The 19,746-nt window shown below is 44.2% G+C and overlaps 1 protein-coding gene across 1 annotated transcript in view; it reads right to left on the reverse strand.

Moving 5' to 3' along the window:
- Positions 1-818: 818 nt before the first annotated feature.
- Positions 819-19,746, reverse strand: part of LOC142213423 (Fc receptor-like protein 5) — a 32,267-nt gene continuing 13,339 nt past the window's right edge. Inside the window, exons 8-11 of the mRNA XM_075281739.1 lie at positions 6,042-6,326; positions 5,630-5,911; positions 3,492-3,767; positions 819-892 (exon numbers count right to left, since the gene is read on the reverse strand). Coding sequence (XP_075137840.1) covers positions 819-892; positions 3,492-3,767; positions 5,630-5,911; positions 6,042-6,326 — 917 coding nt within the window. The remainder of the gene's footprint in view (positions 893-3,491; positions 3,768-5,629; positions 5,912-6,041; positions 6,327-19,746) is intronic.

Below are 19,746 nucleotides of genomic sequence, written 5' to 3' on the forward strand. Positions count from 1 at the left end.
AAACATGGGCGAGATAAGAATTTCTCCTACACACTTGGATGGACAAGACTGATCGGTCACTTCTAAACAAAGAGTGTGTTTATTAATCAATAGAGATGAGCGAGTAGTACTCGATCAAGTAGGTATTCAATTGAATACTAGGGTATTCGAAATACTCGTACTCAATCGAGTACCACTCGCTATTCGAATGGAAAAGTTCAATGCAGAACCAGCATTGATTGGCCGAATGCTATACAGTCGGCCAATCAACGCTGGTTCTTCTCCTACCTTTAGAAATCTTCTCCGTACAGCCTCCCCACGGCGTCTTCCGGCTCTGAATTCACTCTACCAGGCATCGGGGCTGGGCAGAGCCCACTGTGCATGTCCGCTTGTAGTGTGGGCATGCGCAGTCGGCTCTGCCCAGGCCCGATGCCTAGCGGAGTGAATTCAGAGCCGGAAGACGCCACGGGGACGCTGCAAGGAGAAGAATTCTCGGAGGATCCAGCCCGACCCTCACTCTTGGACTTGGTAAGTATAATTTCATCGAACGTTGCCTACCCCTGAAACGAGCATTTTCCCCCCATAGACTATAATAGGGTTCGATATTCGATTCGAGTAGACGAATATTGAGGGGCTACTCGAAATGAATATCGAATCTCGAACATTTTACTGTTAGCTCATCTCTATTAATCAATTCAATGTGACATGCAACATTTTGGGAACAAGTCCCTTCATCAGGCATTGGTGGGTGGTGCTGAATGATTCTACAAATTTTGTGAGTTTGGTCAGTACCCTTAGAGAACGTGAGACAGTTTTTTGACTTATAGGAGTGGAATCACTCAAAAATCAAAATATGCCATCGGCGGGAAGGGGTTAAAGAAATTTAAAACATTCTTATAAGAGGCACCAGGCGCTAAATGGTATAAGAGGAAGAGGAAGTACGCCCCACAAACAGAGCTTTCCAAGGATTGTAATTGTCTATATTGATACATCTCTCACAATTCCTTTTTATAAATTGAATAAAGCTTCGAGGGGACATTTCAAAAGTTAGTGAAAATCCATAAGAGTCAAAAAATATAGCGACCTCATCATACAGTATAAATAACACCCAGTGCGAACCCTCTTTACGGGAACCATCTGTATTGACAATGTATGCAGCAGGCCTCTGTAGCACAGAAGTAAGTCGCACAGAAATACCCCAATAAATATGCGGCTCATATATGAGTCATATTTAGCGAGAATTTTAAGTTGTACATTATTCCTTTCTCAAACTTGCAGGGCGGATTCGTTAAAAGTCGCACACTATCTCTCTTAGATTGTTCATTTCTACTATATTGGTATTTATAGAGTTAACTATCATATTGACTGTGTGGGGAGTGGACAGTGATGTAGAAGTTTTACCTTTTGTGCTTCAGACAATGACCTAGCAGTGACCTAGTAGTCAGGATTCCAATACTGTTCATTTGTATATGATTATTGTATAGTGTAACTCTGCTAACTGTATTTCTGAATTTATAGGCACTGTAACACGTTATCTGCTGAGTAAACTTTTTAAAACTTTGTGTTTTTGCCTGTGGTTAATTTGTTAGCATAAAGCATACATACTTTGACGGAAAGTATATGCGCTTTACTACTTCTGTTTCATGATGGAATAAGGACAGTGGAGATGACACAAACCCAAATTACCACTTGCCAGCCTTAATGAGTTCAGTATATAGTAGGGACATGGATAGATGATCATGTTAGATCTTGTAACCTAAGTGTTCCTTACTTTGTAAATCGGCCTGACTTGAGCCATGAAATGTGAAAGAAGACAAATAGTGCAGCAATTATTACATATCCATATAATGTTAGCTGGAGAATATCCTACTGGGTATACAGGATATTGGCTGTGTGTAGTATCCATAGGAACACTATCTGTAGATAAAGTATTACATATATAGGTTATGTATATTCTGTGCTCTTGTCCTGTTCTGCAGCAGCAGGAGCGTGGCGATGCTTCGGGCCCCGGCACCCACCCCGGTGTCTGTATGTTAACTATGATGACGTCGCTGTGCTGCAGAGTTACAGCAGAGATGCCCTCCGGAGATTCCCCCCCCCCCTCCAAAAAAAAAGGTTTAAAATTAGCCTTGGGCCCGGTTGCAGGCCGACTCCAGTACGGCAAGGTCACAGGAGCCGACCTGTTCCGGTAACAGCTGGGAGCCTAATGAAGGCTCCCAGGCCTGTCATAGCAATATTACTATTGCAGCTGGTCTATGACCATCCACGATAGTAATGTATAGAATCTCCCATAGATGGCAATACACTTGTATTGTCGTCTAAGGGACTTCAGGTCCCCTAGGGAGGGCTAATAAAATAGAGAGAAAAAAAAAAACTTTAAAAAAATATAATAGAAAAATAAAATAATAAAAGTTGTAAATCACCCCTTTCCTTAGAATACATATAAGGGCGGGTTCACACCAGCGCCCGATCTCTGTTATACAGGTTTTCGTTTTCTGTCGGCAGAAGATGGAAACTGACATTCAGTGTCCGCCAGTGAGCGCCCGTGAGCGTCTTCTTCTCTCCGTGGTGAAACCATTTTTGCTTTTTTTACTGGACACAAAGTCCTGCATTTCTGACTGTGTCCGGTTAAAAAAATAAAAAAACGGTTTCGCTGTGGAGAGCAGAAGACGCTCACGGGCGGACACTTGTCAAACCCATGAATGGATTTGAAAACTGCCTGCTGGTTTCCGTCTCCTGCTCAGTTTCTCGGGCAAGGAAACCTGCATAACGGAGATCGGGCGCTGCTGTGAACCTGCCCTCAAAGTAGAAAATGAGTGTGAGACACATACACATTAGGTATCCCTGTGTCTGACAGTGCCTGGTCTGCTGAATATGGGGGATCTGCGGTGCTCCCGTTCTATTGGGAAGGGGTTAATAGGAGCACTGCAGATACCGTATACTCCAGGCTGAATTCCAAGTGGGGGAAAAAAAAAAAAAAAACAGTCCTCAAGCTCAGGGAAGGGGCAGACAGACAACCAAAACACCCCCTCCCCTTCCCCAGCACCCAGCAACTACTGCACCCAAAAACTCTGACCATTTTAATTTTTGAAATTTTCCAGGGCTCCTGCATCCCCCCACCAAAGCCCCCCTCGGGTTATACTCGAGTCGACATGTTTTCCCAGTTTTTGGTGGTAAAATTAGGGGCCTCGGCTTATATTCGGGTCGGCTTATACTCGAGTATATACAGTATTTTGACCCACCTCGAGGACATTTCATGGTTTTATTATCTAAGCCTATTGTGTGGATTATAATACTTTTAGGTTAATGAGTAAAGGTAATTTTTTAGTGCATTATTATTATTATTTTGATTTCTTGCAGCATTATGGGATTTGTAGTAAAAACCCGGAATAGGAAGTAACATGTAAATGAATACAGAGCAGGTCAGAAGCTCCAGAGAAGCCAGAAATCACTCAAATCACTGCTAAAAATAATTGCGGTCACTTATTGATTATATGACAGACACTGCTTACCTTGTACATGAAGGTTCTGGCTCCTCTTCTTTATCTTGCTGTTCGGTGTCTGTATCTCACATGTATATGTCCCAGAATGTTCCTCCTGAATGAACTGAACCTCATATTTATTATCAGAGCTGAACCCCTGAACGTTCCTCCCATCTCTGTAGAAGACATACTGCAGCTCTGTACTCCGTCTAGGCTCAGTAAGATGTGTTACACATGTTAGGGTCATGTTATCTCCATCATTGACCAACTCTGGAGATGCCTTCAGCACTGGAGGAAAGAAGAGCTCTAGAAAAGAATGGAATAATCCAAAGATAAATATATAGGCAAATCCCAAAACAAAGGAGAAGAGTTGTGGTGGATAATGAAGGGAAATGCTTTTATGTTTATACCATGGAGGGCTACCCATAGTGTTTACAGCTTGTTGTCTCAGTTTCAGACCACCTCTATTATGTAGTTCCAGTGGTCAGGCTGATGACCCGGTTCCTGTTTCTGGCCTTCTTGCTTTTGTTCTCTTTTTCTCTCCTTGCAAATAATTCTCAGCTACTGACTCAAATGACTTGACCAGAACCTCTATTATATGTAAGTAAATCCAGAGAGAACTCTGCTATTAACAAGTACACTGCTCAACTCAAGAGTATTCTGCTGGTCTAAGCTGAAAAACAGGACATGGAGGAGAGAGGAGACAAAGGAACAAGAGAAACCCTGAGATGAGAAGCACTTGAAATGAAATAATAACTTTTGTTGTTAATGAATTAATTGTAATAAATTAGTAATGATGTGGTGGCACATGTTGGCTCAGTGGTTAGCACTATTGTCTTGGAGCATTGGGTTCCAGGCAGTGCTAGGAATGTTAGCATTAAGCCCTTTATATTCTATAAAACAGAGGCAGTGCTCCATAGTGTTATTATATGTAACCTCTACACGCACCAGGATGTACATCCTAGTGCATTGACTAAGTACAACGTGTGCTCTGAAGTCGAGTGGATGTACTAGCTCCCGGCAGCACTGTCTGTGATCAGAGACGACACTGATCATGGGCATTTAACCACTCAGATGCTAAAAAATCTAGAATATAGTCTGAAATAGAAGGGATTCTATAACTGTTAGGATTGTGCAGAGACTGCGGCCATGATATGGGCGTCGCTGTCTGTTCCTCTGCAAAATCCAGGGTTGCAAGGGTTAACCTGCCTTGCAACAGCCGGGCGTGGTCGACTGGTTGAGCGACATGTGTGTCAACCAATGGACGCTCGGATTGGGCAGCTGGGCTATTTGCTGGTGACCACCCCTTGCCTATATAAGGGGGCTGGTCTGGACACCTGGCGCTCTATGATCGCATTCTGAAACCTGTATTGATGCGTGCGTGCGTGCGTGCGTGCGTGCAGGCTGCTGCTGATGGAGCCGATACTGCTTCTGCCACCCCCTTCTACAGGTGCTATGGGAGTGCAAGTTGAGCGCTCTGGGACCCGCTGGTTGGACATACGAGAGGATGGAAAGTGGGAGAATTAGGGAGAATTATTTTTAAGGAGGGCTTTTTCTTAAGGGGAAACTGTTGCATATAAAGGGAAAACTTTTATTTTTAAGGGGGTATGTAAAACTGGGGGTAACTAGAGACAGACATGTCACCTTCCAGCTACCCCCATGGTATAATGTCCTCATCCAGTTGTCCCCAGTTTGATGTCCCCATCCCGCTGTCCAGTTTAATGTCATCCTCCCAGTTTAATCTGCCCTTCCAGTTTAATGTTCCTCTTAATCTCCCCCACTTTAATGGCCCCTCTATCTGCCTCCAGTTTAATACCCCCCTCATCTATCCCCATTTCAATACCCCCTTCATTTTCCCCCAGTTTAACATAATAAAACACTGATTCTCACCTCTCCTCGCTCCCCTGCTGCTCTGTACAATGCCTGGGGCCGGATCACACAGCTCTCTGCCCTGCCATAGGTATGCACGGTACACCAATACAATTGTGAGTGTAGCTGTCCTGGGCAGAAAGTCTGGTACCCAGATCTGGGGGCCCCACAATAATAGTGCCCTGGCAAATGCACCATTTGTCTTGTAGTTAAAGCAGTCCTGCCTGATGCCGTCTACTTACAGTGCTTGAGTATGTTTCATCAACAACATAATACAAGGTAAAACACTGAATACTTACCTTGTACCCGTATGTTGTGCCCATCACTGAGCTTCATTGTAGAGCTGATTGAGGTTCTTACATGACATGTATAATTCCCAGAATCCTCCAGCTGAGCAGACTGAACCTCATATGTATTAGCTGGAGAAGAATCCTGAACCTTCTGTCCATCTCTATAGAAAGCAAACTCCAGTCTTGTGGCCGGTCTGTATAGACTAAGAGTCGTGTCACATGTCAGGGCCATGGGATCTCCTTCAGTCACTACATTGTTGGTCACAGTAATGATTGGATGTGAGAAGATCTCTAATAATGGAAGGTATAGATGGGAGAAAGTATTATTTATAGTGATTTACACCCAAAGTACATCCATTCATGTTCCAGATAAAGTAAGAAGTTCTCCCATGTAGAAGACATGACCATTGTCTATACTCACCTGCTATCTGGATTATTGTCTCTGCACTTCTCTTCCTTACTCTCCCATCTGTAGTTTCCACCTCACATGAATATTTCCCAGAATCCTCCAGCTGTACATTGTAGACTTCATAGGTATCACTGACACCAAATCCCTGAACAATCCCTCCTTCTCTGTAGAAAGCAATCCGCAGTTGTGTATTGTGTCTGGGAGGAGGAGGGAGACTTGTCTGACATGTCAGGGCCATCTTATCTGTAGTAATAACTGGTTGTGGGGTCACTGATATTGTTGGAGTCGTGAACAGATCTAGAAAAAGAGAAAAGTGATGACAATATATTACTGGACATGGTAGAACATTGTAACATTTGTAAAAATTGGACATCTTTATACACGGACACTAAAGAACACTACATGGTGTCCTATTTAAAATCATGCAAATTGTATAACGGATACAGCTAGTGTCCGATGCAAGTGTTGTGGCCCCCGGCTCCTAGGTGGCCCTCTCTGCTGCTTGGTGGTTTAGTCAGTTTTCAGTCTGCCATGCTAGTGTAGGAAATTACACTGGAACCCCTCTCTCATTATAGATTGCTGTTCAACATTATGTTAGACTCAGAAAGGAGAGAGAACATCATTGCACGATGCATGTTGGAACCATTGGCAGAACAGACTTACTATTCATACAGTACAGGCAGACAGGCACTATACTGTAAAGCGAGCACACAGGCAAGGGCATTCAGTATCAGGGGCCTGGCTCACAGTCTCTTGGATGTCAGCAGTGCTAACTGTGCAGGACAATGATTTGTCAAGACATAATGCACCTTCCTCACTGACATCATCAGGTCTTTGCTTCTGTGGCCTTGTTTACATTAGCGCCCGGAGTCTGGCCAGAGAACAGAGCGATCTGGTGGCTACACATGCTAACCTATCACAGCTAACACACCCGGAGCCTTGGTATTTTCGATTGTTGCATTAACGTAGAGGCTAACTATGCCTCTTCTGTATGCATCCCTAACCCCCCTAGCTTGAGGAGGATATAGATGGTGTCTTTATATTAACAAAAACTAAAGATGGCACCGCCTGGATTGACAGTATACCAGGCAACACCTGATTTTACCCATATATCATCACTAGAGATGAGCGAGTAGTTAAATACTCGATATTCGTTTCGAGTAGCCCCTCAATATTCGACTACTCAAATCGAATCCTATTATACTCTATGGGGGAAAAATGCTCGTTTCAGGGATAGGCAACATTCGATGAAATTGAACTTACCAAGTCCACGAGTGAGGATCGGGCTGGTTCTCCGAGAAGTCTTCTCCGCGCAGCGTCCCCGCGGCGTCTTCCGGCTCTGAATTCACTCTGCCAGACATCGGGCCTAGGCAGAGCCGACTACGCATGCCCGCACTACAAGAAAATGGCCGCTTACAGTCAAAGCGGCCATTTTCTTGTAGCGTGGGCATGCGCAGTCGGCTATGCCCAGGCCCGATGCCTGGCAGAGTGAATTCAGAGCCAGAAGACGCCGCGAGGAAGCTGCGCGGAGACTTCTAAAGGAAGGAGAAGAACCAGCGTTGATTGTCCAACTGTATAGCATTCCACCAATCAATGCCAAAGCATCGTATTTTTCCATTCGAATAGCAAGTGGTGCTCAATTGAGTACCAGTATTTCGAATACCGTAGTGTTCAATTGAATACCTACTCGATCGAATACTACTCGCTCATCTCTAATCATCACACTTGGCATGTCCATGTCACCACGGTGGCCCAATAACAGGCCCCAATGGTAACCCTAGGTGAATTATGTCACAGAACAGCACCAGATTCTGCAAAAAAGAGGTGAGGAAAAGGGAGTATATATGTTTTTTCTGTTTTTCAGTATCATGGGATTTGTAATAAAAGGCCAGAACAGGAGGCTGCAGATGTAAATGAATGCCAAGCATGTCAGGTGCTCCAGAGAAGCCAGAAATCACTCAAATCACTGCTAAAGATATTTAGGGACACTTATTAACCTTATTAATAGCACTAGGACAAATCTTATAAATAATTTTTTTGCCCAGAAACCCCCTTTAACCCCATATAGTTATGTGTAAGGTCCTGTGCAGATCAACTAACACTACATTCATGCTGCACTGGTACAAATATACTATAAACTTATACCTGCATATACGTTCACCCCGGGAGAACGGTGCAGGAAGCTGGACTGTCATGGTGACCTTATAAGCACTAGACCTCCCAGGAGAGGTGCACAGGGTAATAGGCAGAGTCAGACAGATGTGATGCCAGTGGCAGTAAGGAGACACTAGCAGGTACCTGGGCTGATTATGAATGTCAGTACTCCTCTCCAACTAGGAGCTGGAGCCCAGGGATTAGCTGTAAGGAAGGCAATGTCCAGGCCAGGATCAGTAAAAGTAATCACTGCTTTATTTTAACAGGCATCTACTGGTTCACTTGTCCTGTAGCAGTGAGCTGTGGCATAGAGGCTTGTAGCTGGCTGACACCTTCCCATATATTAGTAGAGAGTGTAAGATTTCTGCAGGTCCAGCTTCTGGTCCGCTGCAGGAGTTCAGTTACCTTGTGGAGGTAGGTGCAGGATGCCAGGGTTACAGCTCTGCTTAGCCTGATGTAATCCTGTCTGTTTACTGATAGTGATGGAGAGACCTGTCACAGCTTCTCTGCCCTGCTGCTGCTGTGGCACTTCATCACAGCAAACAGTGTCTGACACACAAGATGGCTACTGCCACACTACTACTTACCACTTTTTGCTCCCTGGCTGCTTACAGAATACTACGTCTTTTCTCTGTTATGACTATTCCCTATTCCAGCTACAGATCCACCCATTATACTGTGTGGTGCTACAATTAACCCCATGGAGACCACAATGCACCTGGAAAAGTGATACCAGAGAACAACATCTTGAAAACATTTCACAAATGAATACAGTATGAACATGGCAACATGTACAAACAATCATAACATGTGAGGCACCTTTATGGGAAAATAACCATTAGTAACTCTTGTAAAGGGATTACACATATACTGCACAGCTGTGGGGCTCATCCTCTACATTATAAGGTATCTGCACCAAATATCTGGGAGAAATCCAGACTGAATGGAGAGTCCCATGAGTTTGATAACCTCCCATTCTCTGCTGCTGTAATGCAGTTTATTGAAGATTTTAATGAATAAAATCTCCTGCAAATCTGATCTTATCCCGACTTATCAGTATTTACAGACGACATATCAGGAGATGAAGTTACTCCAACTATATTGTACAAATGCTGCAGAATAATTCCCATATACATGAGCCGGGACTTACCTTGTACAGATACAGAAACTGCATCTTCATATGGGTTATATCTTCCATTATAGTAGACTCCCTTTGTACATCTGAATGTCCCAGCAGTTGTCTTGGTTACATTACTAATATAATATTCTGCATTATCCCTCCAGTCTCTAATGACTGTGTTATCTTTATAAAATCTTGTTCCTCCTCCATCGTATCCAGGACGGTGGTGACATCTTATATATATGTCATCTCCTTCATAGACATATAGAGGGGTCTGCAGGATGAGCCAACCTGTAATATACAATGATATAAGATGAGGAGACATATATGATCTCTTATCAGTCTGTGTGTGATACAACTTATGTGGCGCCACATTAAAACCCATTTGTTTTAAAAAAAAATGTAAAGCAAACCACCGGTGTCTGTATGCATTTTCTGCATCGTGAAATAGGTTTTTTTTGCACGGACACAAAGTTGGACATCTAGGACTCAGTGTCAGTGCAAAAATAACTGTTTCATGGTGGAAAAGCTGCATGTGGACATAAAAAACATTAAAATGAATGGGTTTTTATATTGACCATCGGCAAGCCGTCCCTATGCAGTTTTTCTGGGACTTAGGCTGAATCACGAGGGACAGATCAAGTTGCAAGTGTGAATGTCACATTACCTTGTCTGTATATTTATGATCTGGTAGATTTACTCACCATCACTAACCTCCAGTCTAGCGGGGTCACTTATTTCTCCAGGTCTGCTCTGACATCGGTAATATCCACTGTGTGATGCTACAATGGATTTTCCATAGTATACTTGTGTACTTGTATAGTCTCTGTCTCTGTACCATATATAATCCATCCCCTCTCCTATAGTAGATCCCACATCACAGGTCATTGTTATCTGCTCTGATGTAAAGATCTTCTTGTAGTCTGGAGTGAAGGTCACCGCAGGTCTGATGGCGGCTCCTATAAGACATCATGTGTCATACAGAGGAATTGTAGACATAATATCCTGCACATTCTTCATATTCTTCATATTAATAGCACAAATGAAGATCCCAAAATGTACAGAATTTACAGTAAATATAAAAATAGCCATCATTATATTGTTTACATATATCCATACACTGAGCAATTCCATATTTATATCACATACATTGTGAGAGAGAACATCAGCCAATATGGGAGAACCCCGCGTCTTCATGGAGCGTTATTTTACTTTGGAGTAAAGACAAGGAAATGTACAACTATTATAGAATTATTCCAGATTGGTCCTTGTAATGGCAGTTTATCTGTGTGTTATATCAAAGTGGTAAAATAGTATAAGGATGGAATAAACCTCCAAGTGGGTTGTGTGACACAAGTGACATCACTATTCTCTGTATATAGGGGTCAGTATTACAGGATAAAGCATGGAAGGACAGATGTGGTCACTTACCTTCTTGTAGGAGAACCAGCCCTATAAACAGAATAGAAGAAGAGTTATCAGATATAATATAGTCCTGGTACATTTCTACATTGGAGGATATTACAGGTTAGGGGCGCCTTTAGAGTAAATGTATAACAGATTATTACTAGAACCTAATAGACTTATCTCTACTAGAGATGAGTGAACAGTGTTCTATTGAACACATGTTCGATCGGATATCAGGCTGTTCGAGATGTTCGATTCCATATGGACACCACATGGCAAACTCCAAAAAAATTTGATTCCCCTCCCACCTTCCCTGGCGCTTTTTTTGCACAAATAACAGCGCAGGGGAGGTGGGACAGGAACTACAACAACGGGGGCATTGAAAAAAATCGGAAAAAGTCATTGGCTGCTGAAATCAGGTGACCCCCATTTTAGACGAATAGTGGATTTCAAATCCGGGTCATATGAGAGTGTGAACTTTGTGACTATGAGACAGGGATAGCTGTACAGGCAGGGATAGCTAGGGATAACCTTTATATATGTGGGAATGTTATTAAAAATAACTTTTTGGGGCTCTATCGGGTGTGTAATTGTGATTTTTGTGAGATAAACTTTTTCCCATAGGAATGCATTGAGCAGCGTTGATTGGCCGAATGACATACAGAAGACGTGCAGAGACTCAGCAGTGTTGAGCCAGTTCTGCTCAACTACACCGTGTGCCGGTCGGCTCTGCTGTGCGAGCTCGGCACACACTCAGCTATGCTGATTCTGTATACTGATTCTGTATACTGGCCAATCAACGCTGGCCAATGCAGAGCTGAGTGTGTGCCGAGCTAGCACAGCAGTGCTGACCGGCACACGGTGTAGTTGAGCAGAACTGGCTCAACACTGCTGAGTCTCTGCACAGCAGTGGTGAGTGTGTGCACTCGCTCAGCTCTGCTGCATCACCGCATACCCATAGGAATGCATTGGCCAGCGCTGATTGGCCAGCCTTCGGCCAATCAGCGCTGGCTCTGCCGGAGGAGGCATAGTCTAAGATCGCTCCACACCAGTCTCCATTCAGGCCTGACCTTAGACCTCCTCCGCAGAGCCAGCGCTGATTGGCTGGAGACTGGCCAATGCATTCCTATGGGTATGCGGTGATGCAGTCGAGCTGAGCGAGTGCACACACTCACCACTGCTGTGCAGAGACTCAGCAGTGTTGAGCCAGTTCTGCTCAACTACACCATGTGCCGGTCAGCACTGCTGTGCGAGCTCGGCACACACTCAGCTCTGCATCACCACTGGCATTGGCCAGTGTTGATTGGCCAGTATACAGAATCAGTATACAGAATCAGCAGAGCTGAGTGTGTGCCGAGCTCACACAGCAGAGCCGACTGGCACAGCTAGCGCTGATTGGCCGAATTCTGACAGGGATTTCCATGTAATAAAGCAGCGCCGCACCTCCCATGAGGCGACCTGAAGCAAGCGCTTCAGGCGGCGCTATGCCAGGGCCTCAAGGAGGGTGGCATTTTTGCTAACCTAAGCTGTCCTGGACTGGCTTAGCACCGAGCGGTGGTTTGGGGAGGCCACTGGAGCAGCGCTGCTCCAGCAGCCTCCCCTCACGCTCAGGCAGAGCGCAGGCAGTCTCCGGGCCTGCTCTCTGCCGGCGAACGGCGCTAAGCCACGCCCCATTCTATTCGCCATGCCCCCTTCGCTAAGCCACGCCCCCACTCTGCCCCTCCCCCGGCGGGGGCGGCTTTCTGTAGTTCGCCTCGGGCGGCGAAAGGGGAAGGATCACCCCTGTAATAAAGTGACTTATATGCCCCCAGACATGCTTCCCCTGCTGTCCCAGTGTCATTCCAGAGGTGTTGGCATCATTTCCTGGGGTGTCATAGTGGACTTGGTGACCATCCTGAGACGGATTTGGGTTTCCCCCTTAACGAGTATATGTTCCCCATAGACTATAATGGGGTTCGAGACACGTTTGAACAGTCGAACAGTGAGTGGCAGTGAATCGGATTTTGAACTTCGAACATTTGGGTGTTCGCTCATCTCTAATCTCTAATAACTACAACTTTTTGTGACATATAGTAGATACAGAATACACATTCACACTAATGTTACCTTATGACGGAAGCGTTTTGATTTTCACTTTTTTATTCCTCGATAAAGATGGGTGAACTGACTCGTACCCAACCGCGTTTGATGGGAATATCACAAATTGTGTATTATAGCAAATCCAAACAATTGGACAAACTGAAAAGGCTGCTGCTACATGCATTATGGTAACTTATTATACACAGGGGTCACTTCAGTCCCCAAAATATAATAGGTGGAAGCCCAGGAGGGGTGGGAAAATAATAATAAAAAAAATATATATTTATTTTAGAAGCTGAACGTGCTCCTGTCCAAGTTGCTGGTGCGGCAGTCCCTCCATTTTCAAGTGAACTGATGGCTTGTGCTAAGCCAAAGTGTGTATTACTTTTTGAATATTTAAAAAAAAAATCCCTGCTTGCTGTCAGTTTATATGGACATTTATTCTATTCCATGGGGTGACCTGTAACCTAATGGCGTCCATCTGACACAGGTAAGTACATGACTGGTTATACACATACATGACATGATATAAGATGTGCCCTGAGAGCTCTGGAGAAGATCAGGACAGGTTCAGCCTCCAGTGATAGAAACAACTGACTAATCTACTGCCATGTGATAGTGGCCGAAGTCTATTCTATTAGTAGGAGAATAGTGACAGTGTATTTACAGGAATATAATAATCTCCTCAATACTTCCAACCCCGAGCTACAAAGTCACAAGAAACTGAACATATCAAGGAAGTTCTAAGAATATTCACAGCTGACATTAGACCTGTGCACAGCCGTATAGAGGACATAGGAGGGGAGACTTGGGGTGTAGCCCGGTAACTTGTAGTAATGTCCGGGATTTATAGGAGATTATTAACCCTTTCTTATAATTCCCCATCACAGACTGAAAGACACGAAGATCATTGTACTTACAGAGTAATAAGACGGACATCTCTGTGGACATGATGGATGGAGACAACGCTGCACAGCCCAAAAGGGGAAGTGGATTTCTGCAGAAACTTCCTCTAAGTTACACAAAGGAAGAACAAGTATGGTGCAATGGTCATGAAATAAGTTATCTCTCTATATTATAAAAATGAATTTCTGTCTGTCTGTTCTCTAATGCGAACCAAACGACTGGACCGATCTTCACCAAATATGGTATAGAGATACTTCAGGTATCCGGGAAGGTTTAAGACGAGACTCCAACTCGCTCAGACATATCGTTGCTGAGATACAGCATTCCAAACACAGTGCCCCCCCTTAGCCAATACAAACCTGCAAGACTTTCACTCATATTCCAACTGCAATACACACGGTCACTCCACATGCACAATACAACCCTGATATCCAAACTGAGACACACGCATCAGAGGATTAGATACACAGATCAGCACACAGTATCACACGCCAGAGGATTAGATACACGCGTCTGCACACAGTCCCACAAACCAGACGATTAAATACGTGCTTCTGCACACAGTTCCAGATGCTGAAGGATTAGATACGCACGTCTGCACACGGTTCCACACACCAGAGCATAAGATATGCACATCTGCACACAGTACCACATGCCGTAGGATTAGATACGCGCCTCTTCACACAATACCACACAGGGGAGGATTAGATACGTGTATCTGCACACAGTATCACACTTTGGAGGATTAGATACGCGCATCTGCACACAGTACCACATGCCAGAATATTAGATACATGCATCTGCACACAGTACTACATGCCAGAGGATTAGATACGTGTGTCTGCACACAGTATCACACTTTGGAGGATTAGATACATGCCTCTGCACACAGTACGACAAGCCAGAGAATTGGATACACGTCTCAGCACACAGTATCACACGGGGGAGGATTAGATAGGCGCATCTGCACACAGTACCACATGCCAGAGGATTAGATATGTGCATCTGCACACAGTACCACACAGGGGAGGATTAGATACGCGCATCTGCACACAGTACCATATGCCAGAGGATTAGATACGCGCATCTGAACACAGTACCACACGCCAAAGGATTAGATACGCGCATCTGCACACAGTACCACATGCCGTAGGATTAGATACACGCGTTTACACACAGTTCCACATGCCGTAGGATTAGATACGTGCCTCTTCACACAATACCACACGGGAGGATTAGATACATGCCTCTACACACAGTACCACAAGCCAGAGAATTATATACGCATCTAAGCACACAGTACCACACAGGGAGGATTAGATATGCGCATCTGCACACAGTACCACACGCCAGAGGATTAGATACACGCATCTGCACGTAGTATCAAATGCTGTAGGATTAGATATGCACGTCTACACACAGTTCCACACGTCGTAGAATTAGATACGCGCCTCTTCACAGAATACCACACAGGGGAGGATTAGATACATGCCTCTGCACACAGTACCACAAGTCAGAGAATTAGATACGCGTCTCAGCACACAGTACCACACGCCAGAGGATTAGATACGCGCATCTGCACACAGTACCACATGCCGTAGGATTAGATACGCGCGTCTACACACAGTTCCACACGCCGTAGGATTAGACATGTGCCTCATCACACAATACCACACAGGGGAGGATTAGATACGCGCATCTGCACACAGTTCCACACACACCAGAGGATTAGATAAGCACGTCTGCACACAGTACCACATGCCGTAGGATTAGATACGTGCGTCTGCTTACAGTTCCACATGCCAGACGATTAGATATGCACATCTTAACACAGTTGTACACACCATAGGATTAGATACACGCGTCTGCATACAGTACCACATGCTGTAGGATTAGATATGCGCATCTACACACAGTTCCACACGCCGTAGGAGTAAATATGCTCCTCTTCACACAATACCACACAGGGGAGGATTAGATACATGCGTCTGAACACAGTACCACACTTTGGAGGATTAGATACATGCCTCTGCACACAGTACCACATGCCAGATAATTTGATATGCGTTTCAGCACACAGTACCACACGGGGGAAGATTAGATACGCGCATCTGCACACAGTACCATACGCCAGAGGATTAGATTCGCGCGTCTGCACATAGTATCACATGCCGTAAGATTAGATATGCACGTCTGCACACAGTTTCACTTACCGGAGGATTAGATACGTGCCTCTTCACACAATGCCACATGGGGGAGGATTAGATACACACATCTGTATGTGCATCTGCACACAGTACCACACCAACAAGGATTAGATACTTGCGTCTAAACACAGTACTACACAGGGTAGGATTACATACAGCTTTACTACAGGTATCCATAACAACTGATCACAGGTTTCTCACTGATATCCAAAATAAGATACACATAATTACATGACGCTTATGGACATACACACAAACAACATACAAAATACACCAGTGCAAAATTGGACAATTCTTATGGGGCCACTACACAAGCATAAAATGTAATATACCTGTGCGAAGCCGGGTCCTCTCTCTAGTAATTTTATATTTTTCGGACTATAAGACGCACCGGTTTTAGAGGAGAAAAATAGGGAAAAAAAATTTTCAGGCAAAAAATGGTAAAATATTTAATGTATGGGAGTTGTAGTTTTGGAACAGCTGCAAGACCACATTGACAGGTGACCCTGCAGCTGTACGGGGATGTATAGGGCGTTTTTTTTTTGTGGGGCCAGGTGTACTTTTTAGTTATACCATTTTGGGAAATGTTTATTGCTTAGATCACCTTTTATTTAATTCAGAGGCAAAACAGAGAGAAAAACCCTGCGGTTTAGCACTTTTGATTTTGACGTTCACTGTACATAAAAATATTAGTAGACCGGGCGTTTTCAGACACAGGGATACCTAATGTATATGTTTCACAGTAATGTTATACTTTTATATGTATTCTAGGGAAAGGAGGTGAACTTTTATTTATTTTATTTTTTATTATATTTTTTTTAAGTGTTTTTTTTTTTTTTTTCTTTTTACTATTTTATTATCCCCCGCCTAGGGGGCTTGAACCTGCAATCATTTGATTGCAAGTCCCATAGACGGCAATACAAGTGTATTGCCGTCTATGGGAGATTCTATACATTACAATCGCGGAGGGTCATAGACCAGCCGCCATAGTAATATATATCTATGACAGGCCTGGGAGCCTTCATTAGGCTCCCGGCTGTCATCGGAACAGGTCGGCTCCTGCGGCCTCGCCGTGCAGGAGCCGGCCTGCATCACTAAAGGTATGGGGCCGGTGGGGACCGGCCCCGGGGCTAACTAACTGCCGGGACCTGCGGAGGAGGAGCGGATTTACAGCATGGCAGCTCCTGCCGCTGAAGAAAACCAGCGGTGGCAGTAGCGCGGCAATCTGCAGGCCCCGGCAGCTAAGACCGTCCCCGGCATCTGCTGTAATAGACCGGCGGATGCCGGGGAGTGTCTTAGCTGCCGGGGCCTGCAGATTGCCACGCTCCTGCCGCTGGAGAAAACCAGCGGTGGCAATAGCGCGGCCATGCTGTAAATCCGCTTCTCTCCCCACATACAGACTATAAGACGCACCCTCATTTTCCTCCAAAATTTTGGGGAAATTTTGCGTCTTATAGTCCGAAAAATACGGTAAATTGATGTTATCAGAGCCGGTCCTGGATTGGTTGATATCATGTATGTTACCGCCCTTCATGTGGTCAGATAATGCTTAGAGTAATCCTAAATCCTATACACTATGGAGCACAACAATCCTTACTTTATGGTGTCAAGTATCATTTCCAAATAGTTGCACAAATAACAATGTTATATATAAATACATCTAATCAAAAGGATTCTAAAGATGCCAATGTAATATGATAAGGAACCAAAATTAGAAATTAGAAAACCAGTTTGTGATAAGACAGATTTGTAACAAATTTTACAAAAATCTCAGGTGCGGCTGAATCCAAAATTTTGGGGTTCACCACCGTTGAATTTTTATTATAGTCTTGGTCTCTTCAGACCCCAGAATAATAGGTGGGGGCCCAATGGAGGTGCACAAAATAACTGAGCTCTGATCCCATATCCATCTCTCTCTAGCACCGTTCTTAAGCCTCTTTTGGCCTCCTGGTTGGTTGACGGCACTGGTACCGGGGGACCAAAGTAATGATGTTGGTAAATCCATTGAGCATTGTGAATATACAAATCTCATAAGCTTCAACCACCATTGAACAAACCATAGGAACATCATTTAGCCAACAGAAGAGAATATTCTGCCCATAAGAGGGGACAATGTAACAGCATCAGACATTTTGATAATTTTGGCGCGGTATAAAACTGTCCAGCCTAAACTGTACAGCCTAAAACTTAGACACTATTAATAACTCTGCTCCAATGTCATCACTCACTGTCCTCAGTAGGGGTCACTGTGTAAATCCCCTGTCATTATATATTTGGAGTGTTGGGAGAAACCCACACAAACATGGGGAGAACATAAAACCTCCATGCAGATGTTACCATTGGTTATATTAAAGCCAATCTGAAAAAAATGTCTGCTTCACATCACTTGTCTCATTTCCCGCACTGTTCCTATGTACTTGTGTGTGTATATATGTGACTCTCCAGATATTGTGCTGTATCTGCCTGATGAAGGCTCCTTAGTTGTAGAGGAAGAAGATCATTGTACTTACAGAGTAATAAGACGGACATCTCTGTGGACATGATGAATGGAGACAACGCTGCACAAACTAACAGGAGAAGTTGGTTTCTGTCAGTATCGTTCTGTATGTGTATCAAAGGGAAGGAAAGAGAATTGGAAATTCATAGTCCTTATATCGTAATGTCTCTGCATATACAGTAGAGGTGCAGACCTGAAATGTGTCTTAAGTGCTGGACTAAAAGGAGACATTGGTTTCTGGAGATATTTATAGAAATTGCTAGAAGAAAGGAAGGAAGAAGATACTAAAATAGTTACTTTTATTAAACCAATGGTCACTCTGGTTACTGGTACAGGACAGAATTCTCCACCGGAACGTACAATAATATATAGCAGGGAACCCCAAAGTGATATATCCACCAAGTAATGGCCAATCTTTAAAATAAAACATGGGCGAGATAAGAATTTCTCCTACACACTTGGATGGACAAGACTGATCGGTCACTTCTAAACAAAGAGTGTGTTTATTAATCAATAGAGATGAGCGAGTAGTACTCGATCAAGTAGGTATTCAATTGAATACTAGGGTATTCGAAATACTCGTACTCAATCGAGTACCACTCGCTATTCGAATGGAAAAGTTCAATGCAGAACCAGCATTGATTGGCCGAATGCTATACAGTCGGCCAATCAACGCTGGTTCTTCTCCTACCTTTAGAAATCTTCTCCGTACAGCCTCCCCACGGCGTCTTCCGGCTCTGAATTCACTCTACCAGGCATCGGGGCTGGGCAGAGCCCACTGTGCATGTCCGCTTGTAGTGTGGGCATGCGCAGTCGGCTCTGCCCAGGCCCGATGCCTAGCGGAGTGAATTCAGAGCCGGAAGACGCCACGGGGACGCTGCAAGGAGAAGAATTCTCGGAGGATCCAGCCCGACCCTCACTCTTGGACTTGGTAAGTATAATTTCATCGAACGTTGCCTACCCCTGAAACGAGCATTTTCCCCCCATAGACTATAATAGGGTTCGATATTCGATTCGAGTAGACGAATATTGAGGGGCTACTCGAAATGAATATCGAATCTCGAACATTTTACTGTTAGCTCATCTCTATTAATCAATTCAATGTGACATGCAACATTTTGGGAACAAGTCCCTTCATCAGGCATTGGTGGGTGGTGCTGAATGATTCTACAAATTTTGTGAGTTTGGTCAGTACCCTTAGAGAACGTGAGACAGTTTTTTGACTTATAGGAGTGGAATCACTCAAAAATCAAAATATGCCATCGGCGGGAAGGGGTTAAAGAAATTTAAAACATTCTTATAAGAGGCACCAGGCGCTAAATGGTATAAGAGGAAGAGGAAGTACGC

This window comes from Leptodactylus fuscus, chromosome 7 (genome assembly GCF_031893055.1).
Source record: "Leptodactylus fuscus isolate aLepFus1 chromosome 7, aLepFus1.hap2, whole genome shotgun sequence".
NCBI lineage: Eukaryota > Metazoa > Chordata > Amphibia > Anura > Leptodactylidae > Leptodactylus > Leptodactylus fuscus.